Genomic DNA, 17,347 nt, shown 5'->3' with positions numbered 1-17,347 from the left:
AAACCTGAGGATACACAGACATTTGAAAAACAGCCAGATCAATGTTGGGCTGCTCTGGCTATAAGCACCATATTTGGCCATGTTGGCCTTGCTTTCACTAAAAGATACTAAAAATGCAAACTCATCATTGTTTGTGTTGCTAATTAATGCCATTGCCTGTGGATAACCAAGTCCCTCTGTGCACGGCAGTGCCGGCGTTGGGCGCACTGGGACCTACATCGGGATCGATGCCATGCTGGAGGGGCTGGACGCGGAAGGCAGAGTGGATGTTTATGGATACATTGTGAAACTGCGGCGGCAGCGATGCCTCATGGTCCAAGTAGAGGTATCTCCCTGAGGCTCCTGTCACCACTCTCCTGTTCTAGGGCTTCAGCAGTATTTCTCACAAGGGCACTGCTCAGTTCAATTGAAGCTGTTCATAGAAAATATAGCTCTGAAAAGTATTAAAAGGGAAAAAACTTCCAACATAATTTTTTGATTTTAAGAACTTCAACTTTTTAAGTTCAGACTTTAGAAGAGGAAGCCAAGGAGAACAGCTTTTTGGCATACAATTCATAAATGCAAAACTGAGCTTACAGAGTCAAAATTCTAAAATACATCTGCCCCAGTGCAATTTTCATAAGTGTTGAGTACAACAAAAGTTATGGACTGATGCATTGCATGTTTTAACTTATTTCAGCATTTTAAAGTTGTAACACTTGAATTTGATATCTGTTTAATGTTAATGCTTAATAATACTTATGATATTATCACAGGAGCAATAGCTTTTAATAATGATTTTAAAAAGTTATGTGATTTTTTTTTTTTTTACTCTTTAATAACTTCATATGTAAACTCTTCAAATGGGAAACAACAGTCACAGTACATCCTTATTCATCAAGCACTGGTGGAATACAATCAGTATGGAGAAACCGAGATCAGTCTCTCAGAACTGCATTCCTCCCTTAATGACCTGAAAAGAAAAGACCACCCGAGTGAGCCTTCTCTGCTGGAGGCAGAGTTCAAGGTAAATAAGCTTTGCATTCCAGTTGCCCTTCCTTCCCTCTTAAAAATTGCCTTGCACAATAGTCATGAGCTAGAGAGATACCACAGGTAACAGATCATTTAGGTGCTATGTTATTTCTCTGGCACAGAAAGTTTCTTTACCTTCATGAAGAAAAGCTGTATGCTGATGAAGTTTTATTTCTGCTTTGGTGTTAATATTTTTAAGACGGATGGAGCTCACAGAATGATTACGTGTGTCTGTGTTCATGATTTCCTGTGCCACTGTACGTGGTGTAGCAGGCATTTTTACATGGTAGTTCAGATGGTACCAAAGTTTAAAGAACCTAAAGTAAGGAGAGAGACACTGCAGGATGAAGAGTGGGTGTGAGATTCCTGAGAAAGCAATGATCTCAAGAACCATTTTAATCAAGCATAATATCAAATATCCTCTTTCTTCAGCGATTGCCTTCCTATAAGGGGTGGCGTACACAGAACATTGGGAATCGTGATGAAAATAAAAGCAAAAATAGGAATGCCAACATAATTCCTTGTAAGTATTTTCCATTGCCTTATTTTTATCTATTTTCTTCTATTAGAAAAATTTTGAAAAAATTAGCAAATCACCTTATAGAGTAGTATTTGATTAGTTTTCTGAACACTGTAAAATTCTAAACTTCTTATAGTGATTAAAAAAGAAGAGATGAGTTTTTACCAATGTGAATTATTGAGAGTCTTTATTTCAAACAAGGTGGCCTTGGTTCTGCAGTCTGTTGTGAAAGGACTGGCGTTTTCTATTCCCTGACCCCCACAAATGCCATACCCAGGGGGTGTGCTGTGACAGTGACACTTTGTCTCACACAGATGACTTCAACCGAGTGCCCATCAGGTATGAAGAAGATTGCAGTAAGGAGGGTGAGCATGATTCAGAGGAGTCCTCGGATGAGGACAGTGACTGTGAAGAATCCAGCAGATACATCAATGCTTCCTTCATAACTGTATGTATTGAGAGCATCCACTAAACGCATTTCACAAGCTTTCAGCTCAAACTCCTATTCTCTTGTTGGCATTACAATAGATAAGAATTGAGTTGAGGAAGGAAGGAAGACAGAACTGATGGCTGATTGGCAAATCCATCTATGTTTAAAACCTTTAGCCTTCAGCTGGCCACATGATAACATATATTTCCATTAGTGGGCATCTGTCTACTGGTGGAACCAGATTAATATTGTCACTGTTAATGAAATGTGACTACAGTTATTCACATGGACCAAACCCTACCAGTGAAAATTGGAGCCAACAATTTTTTTGTACCATTATATATTCAAAGAAGAACAATTATTGGTCATAAATGAAGTAACTGATTTTAATGGAATTACTAGCTAAGTTCCATTTATCTGAATCCTTTGAAATGCTGCACAGTTAGGATACCTATTCAGAGTAAATGTATCTTTATTTTTAGGAGAATTGACTGGCGCACCAACTTTGTGTGGTATAAACAGAATTTCTTAGTGGTAAAATCAAATGGCTGTGTAAAACAGAATGCTTTACCCCTTAAAAATATGCTTTTCAAAAAATGGCAGGGTGAGATCTCAGCCACTGTAGCATCAATATATCTTGTTGTCAGTCTGAAGTGATATTCTTAGGAGGACTGAGGTTAGTGTCATTTGGGTTGTAGAACTCCTGTACAACCGATGTCTACTGTGAAAGGCATGTTTTCCCTGTAAAAAAACAGCATTAATTTATTTCATGGGATATTCCTTAAATTATGAGTTCTATTGTTTGACAATCACATTTCAAATGAATTAAAGAAAAAGATTATTTCTTTTCTAGGGTTACTGGGGTCCAAAAGCCATGATTGCAACACAGGGACCACTGCAGGAAACTATCTCTGACTTCTGGCAAATGGTGTTCCAAAGAAAAGTCAAAGTCATTGTTATGCTGACAGAGCTGAAGGAGGGAGATCAGGTGGGGGCATTGTCTGCACACTGAATATCCTCTGCATGCAAACAAAACTGCACTGCACACTCTCATTCTCTTGCTCAAATGTTTTCCATAGCATGAGGAATTTGCATTTCCAATATATTTCGCCCTATCATTTACCTACTTAATTTACTTTCCAATGAATTTTTCAGGGAAAAGTGTATGATGCTATATTTTAAAATACCATGAAACTCCTTTATAGTCAGTACAGTCTCTAAGTGCATGTGGAAGGCACAGTAAAAAGAGATTTAAGTAGTAATCACTGACTTTTATCCATTTTAGGAACTCTGTGCACAGTACTGGGGAGAAGGAAAGCAAACGTATGATGGCATAGAAGTTCAAATGGCAGATGTCAACTCTGGTCCTGGCTATACCATACGTGCATTTGATGTTGCACATCTGAAGGTGAAAGTTTCTTTGCAAATTCTGAAATGTGGTTTTCAAGGAGTTTTTAAATTTAAAACTAAACGTATAAACTTAGCCTCAAGAAAGAGAAGAAACAGTTCCCTCTGCAGTTCTAAGAACTCCTGCTCTAAGAAATGGAAATATTTTTCTCTTCCAGACCAACAGTCAATCATGAGAAATGCTATAAATTATCTCAAGATTTCTATTTAGTGAACTGCTGAGATGATGGTAGGGGAGTCTCAGGAGATCAGCTGTCTTTTGTACTTTGAACAAAGCTTGGACGTCTGCCTACCTCATATTCATGAGGCAGAGCCATCATCCTGCAGTTCCTCAGGAATATAGTTTTCCTTTGTTAATCAGCAGCAATAGAGTTGCTGTGTGAATCCGTATTATATCCTGAACATTAACCACATCTCCACTGCTGTTTTGCAGACAAAAGAAACTCAGAAGGTGTATCAGTATCAGTACCATCAATGGAGTGGCTGTGATGTTCCAGAAACCCCCAAAGATTTAGTCAGCATGATTCTCAACATTAAACAAAAACTTCCAGCCAGACAAGTCACTGAGGACAGCAGGAGAACCCGCAGTGTCCCACTGCTTGTCCACTGCTGGTGGGTCTGAATTCAGCACACACATTCACCTAGCTCTAAGGTCTGGGTGTACATAGCAACCATAATTTTGGGATTATTACCTTTTCTCACAAGCCTTTCCGTGTGTCTGGAGACTCAACTCTCCCAAGAAGATTCCTTGAATTGCTCAAGCTTGTTCTTTTGGATTGTAGTGATGAAAAGAAAGCACACTTTTCTTGGGCAAGTGTGGGCACAGAGCAGGTGCTATGAGCAGCTCCCCTTGGCTGGTGCACCTATTTTGTGGGGAAATGCTAGGTCAGAGTGCACTTGCAGGATGCATTAGTGAATATCCAGTAGAGTTTTTAGGATCATCTCTCACTCCAGGATACAGGTGCACTTTTCTATGACCATTTCCAGGAATAGCCTTGCATGCCATCTAAACCAGAAGATAATCCTGCTAACAGCAGTTGAAACTGGAAGTCTCAAATTTTGAATTTCCTTCTTCCCTTAAGTGGTACTTCAGGTGCAGGTAGTCTCTAGATAAACTATGTCCTGTGTGCATCCTACATGGATACTTAATTGTGATAATTTCAGTTCAGTAAAAAATGCTTTGGAAATATAATTCAGTATAAAGTTTTAAAAATATATCTAACATTTAGTCAGAAAAGTTCTGATTTTACTTCGTAAATTTACATGTATATTTTGCATTATCCTCTAGTGATGGATCACAGCAGACTGGTGTATTTTGTGCTTTAATGACCCTTTTGGAAAGTGCAGAGACAGAAGAAGTAATAGATGTTTTCCAAGTAGTAAAATCACTTCGTCGCACCAGGCTGGGAATAGTCTCCACATTTGTAAGTAAATCTTATGAATTAATAGCAAAAAAAAAGAGAGATTACTTACCATGATCACTAATATCCCCATAACCTTGGGCATAATTTCTGTATAGGGAGCACTGATTCTAATCAGAGCATTCACACTCACCACCATTTGGGCAGCAGCACTTGCTGGTAGGAATGAAGGAGTCTGAGATATCCAGAGCTGCAGTTCTGTACTGCCTTTGGCAAAGGGTGTATAATATCAAATTACAAATTGCATAAATTGCTGTTCCTGCAGGTGGTTCATGATGTACATGCAGTGTCCCCTCTGCAGATGGGAGATGAACTCCTTGTGCAGGCTGGCAGCCACTGAATGTTTTGTTTAGTCACCCCAGAGGAACTGTGGCACACACTGTACAGTTGCCACAAACCAGACCTGGGTATCATCAGTATAGTCAGGTTATTACATGACCTTCCATACTCAGTATAATACATGTTGTTTGCAACCTAGGTACTCTAAAAACTGTATTTTTGGTACTTTATGAACCAAAGGACACTGAGTGACAGCTTGGAATATCTGATGCAGACAGATTCAGAAAAGTTATGTACACATGAAGTCAGAATAAACCATAGGAGCAACACTCTCTATGCCAAAAACTGTGGAAGTGCTTCATATACAGTCTTGCCTGTCCAACTGAATGCTACATTCCTAAAATGTAGGAGAAAAAAGAAAGAATGGATTAATTCTTGGACTCAGAGCATTCCATTAATCCTAACTTCTTCTCTTTTTTTTTAAGGAACAATACCAATTTCTGTATGACACCATTGCCAGCACCTACCCTGCACAGAATGGACAAATAAAGAAGAGCAGCCAGCAGGAAGATAAAGTTGAATTTTGCAGTGAAGTAGGAAAATCAGATCAGGAAACTGATTTGATCACAACTGATCTTGCTCCACCACGGCCAGAGGAAATTGAGCCACCTGAAATATGTGATGGTTCTAAGGCTGCAGATAGCACTAAGGAAACAGAAAGTTCTACAAATGGCCCCACAACTGCAGTTCTAACTTAGAGGCAGACTAAAAAAGTGCTTTTTTGCCTGCAAAAAATCTTAAGCAAAATGGGAGGTATAGGAGTTCTTATTCTTCCCACTTTTTTTTGTTTTAATGATAGTTATTTTTGGTTTTTGAAAGGTACAAATTTAAAGGAATACTTGAAAATTTTAGAGAGTGACAAAGAACTGTGGAATTTTAATTTTTGTGTGGATTTGCATTGAATACTTCTTCAGAAAACTTCACTATTTTTATACTTTTCCTTTTAAAACTTGTACAGTGTAATACTATGCTGAGGAGTGCGAAGCAAAATTTTTTCTTTCTGTAACAAGAAAAAAAGCAACTCAGAACAAGATTATTGAGTTGCAAGAACAGGTCTATCCTCAAAACTACTAGCAAGTAAGTGAACCTATAGGTAAGCATATATTCTAGTATTTCAGGACTAATGAGAGCATTAATAATACTCTTGGGACTTGTGGGAGTTTGCCAAACAGTTTTAAGAGTTTATAATTTATATCACGTGGCAATTCCAAGGAATTCCAACTTACATGGGATGTGTAAGTCCTCCCATATCAATGCAGAATTGAAATTTTGCATTTTTCTAAGTGTCCTCAAGGTGTCCTTATTGCTCCACATATATTAATCTGATACTCCTATAGGAGTTTGGAGATGGGCATTTGATCATTGAAATGGTTCTGGTGGAAAACATATCCTGTTTACTCTTAGAGCTTAAAATACTGACTGCTTTCATATCCATTTCTTATGCTTACATTTATTTAAAGGACCACTTCCCTGAATGCCTCCAACCTCTTTTCAGAATTGGAAAATACTTTGAGAATTTTACTTTTAGATTTTCATTGGTACCGGATATTTTTTTTTTCATAATGATGTTTTGTATGTTACAATTTTGATCTTTTTACTATTTCTTGCTGGATTTTAGTCTACTGTTTTCAGAACAAATAAAAACGGTAATTAATAGTTGACAAGATGAAAATTATTTTGCTCTTTAGTACTATGCAAACTGATAATTTCCTTCTAAATGTATAAAATCTTGTGCTGTCTCATACATGGATAAAATTTTAAAATGTCAGTAGGAAAACACATCATTTAATTCTTCTAAAACTGTGAGTGTACCCAGGTAAGTGTCATGACTCTCTCAGAACGGAGAAAAGAGGCTTTTATTTTGCTTGAAGCCATCAAAAGAGCAGTCACGCAACAGATCCATTGCTCCAAGTTTATCACTGCTCATTCCTAATTTCTCATTACAAAACATAATTGAAATCACTTAGAGAGCTGTCTAAACAACATGTACAGTCACACTTGGTTAAAACCTTGATTTAATTGTGCTGTTAGCCTAGATCAAATATATCATTCACAATTATCAGCTCAGACAAGTGCTTGCTGGCAGTCTTGCTTCAGAAAGTGGCAGCAAGCAGACACAGAGCAGGGGGATTCCCCTTGGCTGTCAGCTGAACTCCTTTTCAGCAAGGAGCTGTGTTAGGTGATAAACTAACAAAGCTGAAGGAGTCATGTGTGGAGGGAAAGCTCTAGGGACCACATGGGAAGATAATCTAAAAGATATTGTAGGCCCAAAATCTGTTGGCTAGTTTTAGAGGAACTAAAAATAAAATTTTAAATTTAGCATCCCTTGAACATCAAAGTATAAAGACCCTTGGATGCAGATTAGCTCACTGGTGTTCATTACATGCCAGAGAACAATAAATTTATTTTCCATTGTTTAAGATTTGGCAGCTGTAAAACCTCTCTTTCACATAGAAAAACTAAGTAGTGGGTGCTGCTGTCTAATGTAAGGCTGTGGAGACAGAGGCTAGTCACACTTTTAAAAATAACTGAAAGTGTTTCCAAAATCAAAAATTACACCAAACGTTTCTTGTTTTAAATCTGAGGGCAATCATATACTTCAATTCCTTGAAAAAAGATTCCTGTGTTTTTTAGGCTCCTGCAGCACTTAGGCTGTAAAAATCTTGCGTGATTTTGATTTGTTTAATTATTTTCTAGAATGATTTCAATGTTCTTTTGCTGGTATTTTTTAAAAGAGAAGAATGCCAAGTTAACTCTTGATTTATGCATGTACTTTGAAAGGGAAATCCTTAAATTTTCCTTTGTGCATGTCTTCATTTTTAGAGAAAAGGAGCTTTACACTGAAACTGCCCTCATGTGCCTAATGTGAACCACTTTTGCAGTAAAGTCCCTTACAGTCCAGTCACAAGGAGGTAAACTGAGCTCTTGGCTTTTAATTATTTTCAAATTAAAGAACATATTGTAGAATTAAACCTCATTAAATCCCAGTTCAGTGATTGAAGGAGCCTGTCTTAACACAGTTTAGAAGTTCTGATTGCTTCCAGGAACTCTCCACGTGTGTGCCAGGGATGCTTTTTTGCCTTCTGTATTGTCCTTTGTTTCCTGAACATCCATGAGGTGGTGACACAGAGCTTCCAGAAGGTGGTCCTTATGCTGGATGCTGCACAGTCACTTGGTTTATTCACTTGTAGGATTAATCTCACATTCCTCTGGAACAGGGCAAAACATTTTACAGGTGAGACACGAACCCCGAGCTAGAAAGCTTTGCTAGAAACTGCTTTAGCTTTGTCAGGGCAAGAACAATAGTGTAGCACACTGGCTTTGCATAGCTTGAAAGTTGAGAAACAGTCTCAAAGTAAGATGAAAAATGTTTATCTCATGAAGTACAGCTAAACCACAGAAAGCATGCTAACCACTGCCTCAAGCTGAGCAAACCCCTCCTGGAGAATGGTTTAGAATCTGAAGTCCAGGATAAAAACAACTAAGCAACAGATGAGCTGAGAGAGGACTTTGAGCAACAACAAAAAAAAAGGTAATCAAGTGCTTATGTGACCAGAGGGACTAAATTTCTCCCACGATTTGCTGGGTAGATGCTGACATAAAGGTGGGTATGTAAAAATTACAGTGCTGTGTTAGTGGAATCCAGTGTGGGAAGATGGGGAAGAGGAAGGACCTCAGAGTCTACACAAGATTCTGCTCTCAGGTAACTGCAATGAGGAGTGAAGTGTGTGTGCTTTTGTTTAGTTTTTTCCTGTTTCTTGTGCTCTGTAGTGAAGAAGGCTGCTATATTAAGACCTTTTCAGAGGCTGTACATTATGATGCAACACAAACAGGGCCTGTACACAGAGCCCTGGCAGTCGGGGTTCCGGGAGATGGCAGAAGCCCTGCTGCTCTCCCACAGCCCAGCTGCCAGGGCTGGATTTGTGCTCCTGAGGGAATGGTTGTGCCTGCTCCTTTCCCCTGCACTTGTGCAGACAGTGTCCACCAGCCCGCTCTCCACCTCGGAGCCGGCTGGTGCTCCACAGCACATGCTCCAGAGGCACTGAGCTCACTCCCACTGGAAAAGGGAGGGCATTCTGCCCCTTGTCCCCAGCGGATGGGCTGGGCACAGCTGGTGGCCACACGCAGGAGCCGAGGGTCGGGGCAGGCCTGGAAGGTCCCTATCTGTCCCAGCCCTGTGCCCCTGTTACCCCCTGTGCAGGAGGGCTGCTGGGGGAGTGAGGTAGGCAGTGCGTTCTGGGCTTTGCTGCAGGCCAGGAAGGCTGGGTGGAATAATCTGGTGTGAGAGGCACAAACTGTGCTGAGTCTGAGCCACAGAAAGTGCTGAGGCTAAGAGTTACAAAGGGAAGAAAAATCCTGACATCGTGAGCTGTTAGTTTGTGCGAGATAGCAGATAAAGTTAAGTGAGTGGTGCCTCCAGACAGGTGTTTCATTAAGCAAGAAATTTTATATTTAACATTCCTCAGAAAAACTCTCCAGCACCAATGCTCATCTCTTTGACAAGGAATCTTACTTCTGTAAAGACCCAGGGTTTTTTCTGACATGGTACATTCTACAGATTGCCTCTAAAAGAAAATCAGAAATTCCCTGAGGGTTCTACACAGCTGTACCACATCTATTTTTCCATTCGTAAAGCAACTGTTTGCCAAGAACCAATGTGCTGGTTTTGGACTAGGGAGAACTACAACAGAAGAATAGAGAGTTTCAGTTACAGAATACAGAACATTTCTATGTACATCAGCTCTACTTCAGAAAAATCTCAGATAAAGTCTTCAGATAAATATGATTCAATTATTTCGAAGGTACGGCAACAGAGAATATTTTATACAAAAGCTTAAGTCAATCTGTTTTTTCAGTGCAAAAGGAAGGAACATGATTCTAAATGTACTGTGCAATTGATGCTCAAAAGTCTTCCTTATAGTGATAAAAAATTATTTAGGGAGGATACTTGCTACAAGTTATAAAAAAATATATCTTTAAATAGTTTTAGCTTTAACGAGTTATGTCCTGAGACTCAGAATTGCCAGCATCAGCAATGCATAACATTACTAAACTTTCTAAAATTAAGATAATAAATCTTTTTCAGAGCATTAGGCATGGATCTATTTACAGCTGGGCATCTCTTCAATCCCCCATCTGTGTAGTGCCCTGGCAGGCAGTACTAACACAGCCGTAAGTGTGACTGTCTGACACACAGAGGGAAAAATAAAAGGCAGTTTATTTTGGATCAGTTTCAGCACTCAGATTCAAATTTTTGCTTTTGGAGATGAACCCCCTGATAGCCTGACCTTGCCTGGCAGTCAGCTGGGAGTCAGAGCTTGCGCATGTCAGTGCTCCACAGAGTCCTTGGGGCAGCCCTTGTGTATTTTCAGAGCTTCCCGGCAGGCTGTGCTGAAACTCTTCAAACGCCTTTTGTTCACTTCCAAGCCTCCTGCAGTGCATCCAGCTTGCTCCATTTCAGTAACATGGAGCCATTTGAGGTAACAAAGATGGCATTTGTTTATGCAGCACTGCAGAGCTTGTGTCTCCCCAGGACCAAGCTCCAGTTCAGACACAGAGGGTGTGCATGTGTGTGTGTGTGTGTGCGCATGCATCGCTCATTGCCTCAAGTGTGAGATTCCATCCCCAGCCAGAAATCCATGAGCTGCTGATTTGGCAGCTGCCTGGCTTAAAGGAAGGAAAATTGAGAAACAAGGATGATATGGTGATCCTGTACTAACTTTTTTTTTGTGAGGCATTGCAGCTGGTGGTCTTTATAAGCTGTTTTCAGAGATAAATTTGCAAAAAGTAAATTACAGGTGAGGTGCAGGAGACTGCATGGCTACAGAGCACTCCTGTTGTCACAGACTAAATCAGCACTGGCATCAGAGGCTACCAAATACGTATTTGTCAGCTCTCCTGATATTGCAATAGAAGTCAGTGTGCATGTTCTTCAACTGCAGAGAAAAATGGTAAAAAAATGACAACAGAAAGTTACCACTGGAAGATGGTGTTCTTGCCAAATGTGGACATTTGGTAAGATATGTCAATTTTGAATATTTTTTCTTGAAGAATAGTGAATAATTTTAATCCTATTTTCATAATATTAATATGTCACTTTGAGAATACAATATCTTGTTTTATGTTTAGCACTATAGTTCCTTTTACTACTGCTTTTTTCTGAAATACTCAAATATATTATTTTTAATACATCATTATGTCACTGAAACCACTTCAAGACTAAAACAGTTCAGTATCATTAAGTGTTTCCTTTTTCTAGGCTGCTTTCTTAATATAATTTCTATTCAGCAATAAAATGAAATTCTGACTTCATATATTGATTTAGCATAAATAAAATTCTCACAGAACAGGAATTCAATTTCTTAAATGGCATTAGTAAATTATTCCATAAAGACTTATGTCTTGTTTCTAAGAGAGCAAGGCATTTCCACTATCAAATGACACCTTGCTGTGCTCCACACACAGTGGAAAGACTTTCTGTGGCAGTGCAGGGCAGACAAGGCTCAAAGCCCCCTCACAGACAGCTCTGCTCTCGTCTTCACAGTCCAATTTGTTGAAGACTCTGACTCTTCCTTCTGTAGCTTTTCTCAGTTACTGGATTGTGATATCTTACCATCTGAATAATTGTATCAGGTTTCTAGGTTTTCTTCTGATTCGGAAGCTCCAGCATTTCACTGACTTGAAAAGCTATCTGTTTTCCACAACAGCCTTCTGTTTCCATCTCCCAGCCCAGCTCTGTCCCCATGCTCCCTGTCCCTTTCCCCCCATCCTGGGTGTCAAGGAGCAGCAAGAGCTGTCTGCCCTGCCAGGGAAGTAGAGCTGAGCTCGAGGACAAACAGGAGAGGGCCGGCCCTACATGGACGCAGTCTCACTGTGCTCGAGAAGGGTGAGCAGAGCAGGGCTGAGACAGTGACCAGCCTCAGTTCTGGCAGGTTGCATGATTCCATGGGCCCTGCTTTACTGCTTCAGAGAAAAATGCAGATATTTTAGGTCTTGTATGTGTAGATGACAGAAAAACTACTGATTCCTGTAAAATCAATGCCACAGGTACCAACTTCATATTTGGACTCAAACTCCAAATTTTATTGAGAAAAAAATATTAGTTTGGGATTACCTGTTCAGGTAGAGGTGAGAAAGAAGCAAGTAATTTGAATTTATTGCCTTACAGATATGATGCTCATGGATATTTTCATTCAAGGCCCATTTCCATTCAGAGCTACGTCTGCATCTTCTGCCTCTATCATCTGGTCAGCTGAGGTTTTATTCTGAAAGTTCATCTCATACAGGATAGGAAAGAAACAGCCACAAAGTAGATACCATGTTCTCTGCAGTTCCATCATGCAGGAACAGCTTTCTGATGGGGTTTTGTGAGCTACAGCTTCAGGCTTGCTAATTTTAAATTCCTAATTCAAAATTCTAAAGTCATGAACGGTGCACTGCTGCACAGAAATGCATTAAAAAGCGCCTCATATCATTTTCTGGTCTTTTGTTGAAGCACAAAACTATATAATGTGCTTTATAAATACTGCTGTTTTCTGAGAAAGCTGTTTCCCCCTTTTTTGTTTTTAACAGATGGGAGAGTTGGGATATGAGTTACTTCTCCTTTTTTCCTCATTATACCCAGACAGGGAGGAAAAGGTTCCTTGTCCAAACAGATGAATGTACCCAGACAACATCACAACTCATGACAGGCTACACTACAAGCAGGTGGTTAAGTCTGGGCTACAGTAAATTTTGGTCTTAATCTGTTTTGAGTTTTAAAAGCCTTGAAGCCTAGGCCTCTGTTCTAGTCTAATACAGAGTAGAGAGGCACAGCTATGAACTGACAACATGCATGAAATCGTGATCTCAGCCCTGTTCATACAGGAAAAGTCTGTGCTGCTGTCATGGCAGTAGCTCTGAAAATCAAACTGCTTGGCAGCAGCTGAGCACCATGAATGTAGATTGGTTTCGAGGACATCAGGACACATTTACGAGGTTGTTTGTACTTGTAAATGTCATTTTGGTGCATACATTCCACAGTCTTCCTGTAGGCACCTCCTCCTAGTGAGCAGCTTCCTCAAAAGGAAGCAGAGCCATCCTGAGGCCAGCAGTGGTGCCAGCTGCATGGCAGGATGCTCCTGGCAGGAGGCACTGTGGGAGAAGGAGAAAGGCAGCTTGAACTGAGGTGGCCCCACACTCACAAAGAAATGCTCTGGAGGCATCAGATGAATGCCATTAGCAGCCAGTTCAAGCTCTTCTCCCTTTTCTCCTCCAGAGTGTTTGATGGAGCAGGTGGGTATGGGCTTCTGTATATATGTGGATTTTTTGTTTTGCTTTTCTTCTTTTCTGCATTGCATTTTTTTTAAAATTGCATCTAGCACTCTATTTAAGCTTTTGCTAGTAGCTAAAAATATAAATAAATCAGGAGTTTGTTTAGTTTAATTCCTGGTACTGCAAGTTTTTGCATCCAACTGTCATTATGAATCAGTTATTTCTTTGCTCAAAACCATCAAGTATAGCAGCATCCAAGGTAAATACCTAAGTAAAACAAGTTTGATAAATTAAGTAGTTAAAACTTCAGAAATCTAAGATAAATAGGAAGGAGAGAATATTTTTATAAGGTTTATTCAGGCTTCCTTGGCAAGACCTTGATCTACAGTAGACATCCCAGCCAGTACTTTCCCCTGCAACCTGACACTCTTGGCTGAGAGACATCACAAACACAACCGAGTGACCATGTGATGGTAACTGCTCTGAACAGCTACAACTGTGTGCTGATGGCTCCTCTGAAGTGGTTCACAAGCTGAGATCACATGTAAAGGCCAGTTAGAAGGTAGCCTGGATAACCCAGCCCAGGAATGAGAACAGGATATGTCTCCGTGGCAGGGTAGCAGGCTGTATGCAAGAAATAAATGCAGGTGTCCAGCTATTCTGCTGGACCTCTAGATTGGAAAAAAGACACACGAGATTTAGAGAGGAAGAGTTCTCTTTTTTTAGCCAATTATATAATTTTATAGCAGCATTTAAGGGAAAAAATGCAGTGTGCACTTATTATTTTTATTGCAAATTAATGAAATAATCTGATAGGAAGGAACACATTCTCTCCCTTTGCTCCCTCAGACTGGCTCCCTACTTTCTGTCCTGTAAAACTGCAGCATAAATACTCTGTCAGTCTGCCCCTGATCCTCAAAAGATCAAAGTAGCCTCTTCATAGAGGACTGAACTGTGCAGGGCCAGCAGTACATGCTACGATAAATATCTGAGCATCCATTGTTTATCAAGGACTAAGGAGAGCAGAAGGTTATATTAAAGAAGAAAGGAGCAAATTTTCCTGCTGTGAATGCTTTGAGGTAAAGGACAAACCCAATATGTCAGAGTTCAGCACTGGAAAGGAGAGCTCTTGAAAGAGAAGATGTTTCTTTCTGTCCAAAGAGGGGATGCTGTGACAGTAAGTGTGTCATCCTAGTCCTCTGTTAAAGAGCATTTTAGATGACGTTAACCAGACTTTGGAGGGCAGCTGTTATGAAGCACAGCTCAAGAAACTGTGCTGCCTCAAGGCCTTGGAGCAGCCTTTTTACTTTTATATCTTGGCTAATGAATAGGCTGCCCTTTGGCAACTGTTATATAAGTGAGAGCTTTTTAAACCCAATGCATTTCACATTCTCTTGAAAAACAAAATTTTTGACCCAACAGGATAATGCGTAAGCAATTCCCTGAGTTATAGCCTTCTCTGCGTTTTCCCAGTGTGGGTTTTTGCTCCATAAAGCACATTGTGAGCATGGGGAAAGCAGTTCCATGGGCAAACGGCTTTTGCAATATTGCTTAGAAGTGTCCAGTGATGTCAATATGATCACAGCATTCTTCTGAGCCAGGATTCTGTCCTATATCAACTGAAATTAGTGGGATCATTTCCAATGAATTTGCTGTGCAGTAAGTTGGGATTTGAATAAGAGAAGCAAGTATGAATAGATTATATTCAACATATTTTTCTCCTCAGTACCAGAGAAACTGATACTCACAAATACTGCCTCTATGCAGAAAGTTTCCCTTCTTTAATAAGCTCTTTCTTCTCCCCAAAACTAAGGGGAAAACAGGTCATCCACATAAAAATGTGCATTTGGCACACTACTTGTCTTGAAACAATTCAGTTCTTGGATTCTGCTGCCCTGTAAGTGGAGAACAGATCTGGGTACACTTGTAGTGGACTCTGTTAACATTAATGTTCTGCTTCTTTAAGGGAAAACATGGTAAAAATAATAATCTGTTTCAAGTTTTACCTGGAGTCCACTGTTAAATTGGTCCTTGGCCAATGGCAATCTAAGAATATGCTTTCCTGCTAATTTGGTTCAGTGATAGGATTGCTTGCCAGCAGTACACAGTGGGGGAAACTCAATGTGGTTAGCCCTGGTTACCTGGCAAACAGGCATGCAGTTTGAACAGCCAGTGAGAAAATCCTATTGACCTGCTTATACTGCTTTTTAGAGTCATACACTTGTCTATTTTTCAGTGCTCTCTTCCTCTGCATTAGTTGCTCCTTGGGATTATTTTTTATGCATGTAAAAGATCAAAGCAAGAAGAAACCTAAATTTGCTCTTACAAGTGGCTCCTGTTACATCAGGATTGAGACCAGTAGACTAAAAATTATCATGTAATTTAAAAAATCCCAAACACCACCATCATAGATACAACTTCTGGTGCCTTATTTTTGGATAGTACCAATTACATGAGCATAGTTGGAGGACACACAAGTACCTGTTCCTTGTGTCAAAACCAGGCAAGTGTAATTAAATGTGCTGTTCTGGTGGGCTTGAAACCTATTTGCAATCAAGCAAACCAGTGAGCTTTTCAGCAGAATTGGCTTTCTCCCCTCAGGAGAGGTTGAGCACTGGGACAGTAGCCACATTTCACTGCTGCTCCTGACTGAGGCACGTTGACAGAGACGTGTGGGAGTTTACACAGGGTCCACTGGCAATAAGCCTTGTTCTGGCCAGGATTAATCTCCAATTTTTATGAGCACTAAACTTCACTAAAATTTACCCCCAAATTTAAAAAATATCAAGAATGTACTACTAAAGCAAATTTTTTACATAAATAAATATTTATTAAATCTTTTTTGGCATGGATGAGGAGAATGCAGTGTTGGTGCCAAAGCCTTCATGGCCTCCTGGATGTACCTGGTGTTAACTCTTTCACAGGAAAGGGGAAGTGATGAATCACCCACTGATTTGCAGTTTCTTTTTATTTCCCATCTAACTTGAGCAAAAATGCCAAAATCTTGAATGCTATTAAGAGGCTTAGTACATTGTATGTGAAATGTGAGATGCAGCATCTGACAGTCCTGCAGTGGAGCGCAGCACAGGGGCTTCCCAGCCAATGCCGAGCCAGGTGCACTTGGAGCTCAGGAATCAGATGCAGCATAGCAATGCTATTCCAGCAGTCTCATCAGAATTAATTAGCCTGGCTGAGAGGCAGGACAGATTTTGCCTGAGCAGACTGCACAGACAGAGTAGCTATAGAGCCTGGTACCTGAGCCAGTTTATTTGGAGCAATACGGAAGTGCTGTCAGTGCTGAGAAAAGGGTACTGACTTAAATGGTGCCAGATCACACTGTTTATTAGATCAGTTGTCTCAATGGCATATGCAGAAGGCTGTATCTAAAACAGGTTTTCTCCTATGCTTTTCCTTTTTGGTGAAGATTCAAGAGAGGAAAGAGTCTGAGTATCCCACTTGAAAAAACATTCCCGGTGAATTCAACAAAAAAGGTTAAGTTGTAGTAAAGCAGTTCCTTTTCCCATCTCATATGCAAGTACATCTATTAAGAATGGAAGTAGAAGTAGGAACATATAGATATGCATTAAAGTATCAGAGATCTCCAAGATTAATCTGTACACTCACTAATCTATAATAATTCAATTTTACTCAGTGGAACCCTTTAAAGGAATGTTTGGCAAACAGTATGCCTATATTTTATTCCTGAAGTCTACATAGCTAAGTAATAGTTAAGGATATAGAGTCACATTCATAGCTTCCAGGAGAAAGGAATTTGGGAACCTAATCTGAAGTTAAGACCTTTCCAGGTAACGTGAGCCTTTCATCTAATGGGGTTCTTGTGTATATGAGCTGTTATTGCCAGGCACAGTAACCCCAGCTATGAGCAAGGGCTGACCTGGAGAGATATCTGCTCCCCAGGGAACACTGGTGGAGGACTCAGCTCCTTCCTCTGCCCTTGTCTTCGCT

At 40.1% G+C, this 17,347-nt stretch overlaps 1 protein-coding gene across 3 annotated transcripts in view; it reads left to right on the top strand.

The window, feature by feature from the left end:
• PTPRC (protein tyrosine phosphatase receptor type C) overlaps positions 1 to 6,801 on the top strand; it is a 56,417-nt gene extending 49,616 nt beyond the window's left edge. For 2 of the 3 annotated variants that reach the window (XM_009088466.4, XM_018912077.3), the window contains 9 exons: positions 190 to 325; positions 857 to 1,006; positions 1,444 to 1,534; positions 1,846 to 1,979; positions 2,815 to 2,949; positions 3,247 to 3,369; positions 3,802 to 3,980; positions 4,657 to 4,792; positions 5,554 to 6,800. In XM_009088466.4, the coding sequence (XP_009086714.3) occupies positions 190 to 325; positions 857 to 1,006; positions 1,444 to 1,534; positions 1,846 to 1,979; positions 2,815 to 2,949; positions 3,247 to 3,369; positions 3,802 to 3,980; positions 4,657 to 4,792; positions 5,554 to 5,826 (1,357 nt within the window). In that variant the 3' untranslated portion in view covers positions 5,827 to 6,800. Of the gene's footprint in view, positions 1 to 189; positions 326 to 856; positions 1,007 to 1,443; positions 1,535 to 1,845; positions 1,980 to 2,814; positions 2,950 to 3,246; positions 3,370 to 3,801; positions 3,981 to 4,656; positions 4,793 to 5,553 lie in introns of all 3 variants that reach the window. The other variant, XM_018912076.3, reaches the window with a different exon arrangement.
• Positions 6,802 to 17,347: the final 10,546 nt, after the last annotated feature.

The sequence above is a fragment of the Serinus canaria genome, chromosome 8 (genome assembly GCF_022539315.1).
Source record: "Serinus canaria isolate serCan28SL12 chromosome 8, serCan2020, whole genome shotgun sequence".
NCBI classification, from domain to species: Eukaryota; Metazoa; Chordata; class Aves; order Passeriformes; family Fringillidae; genus Serinus; species Serinus canaria.
This window is presented reverse-complemented; position numbering and strand designations above follow the sequence as displayed.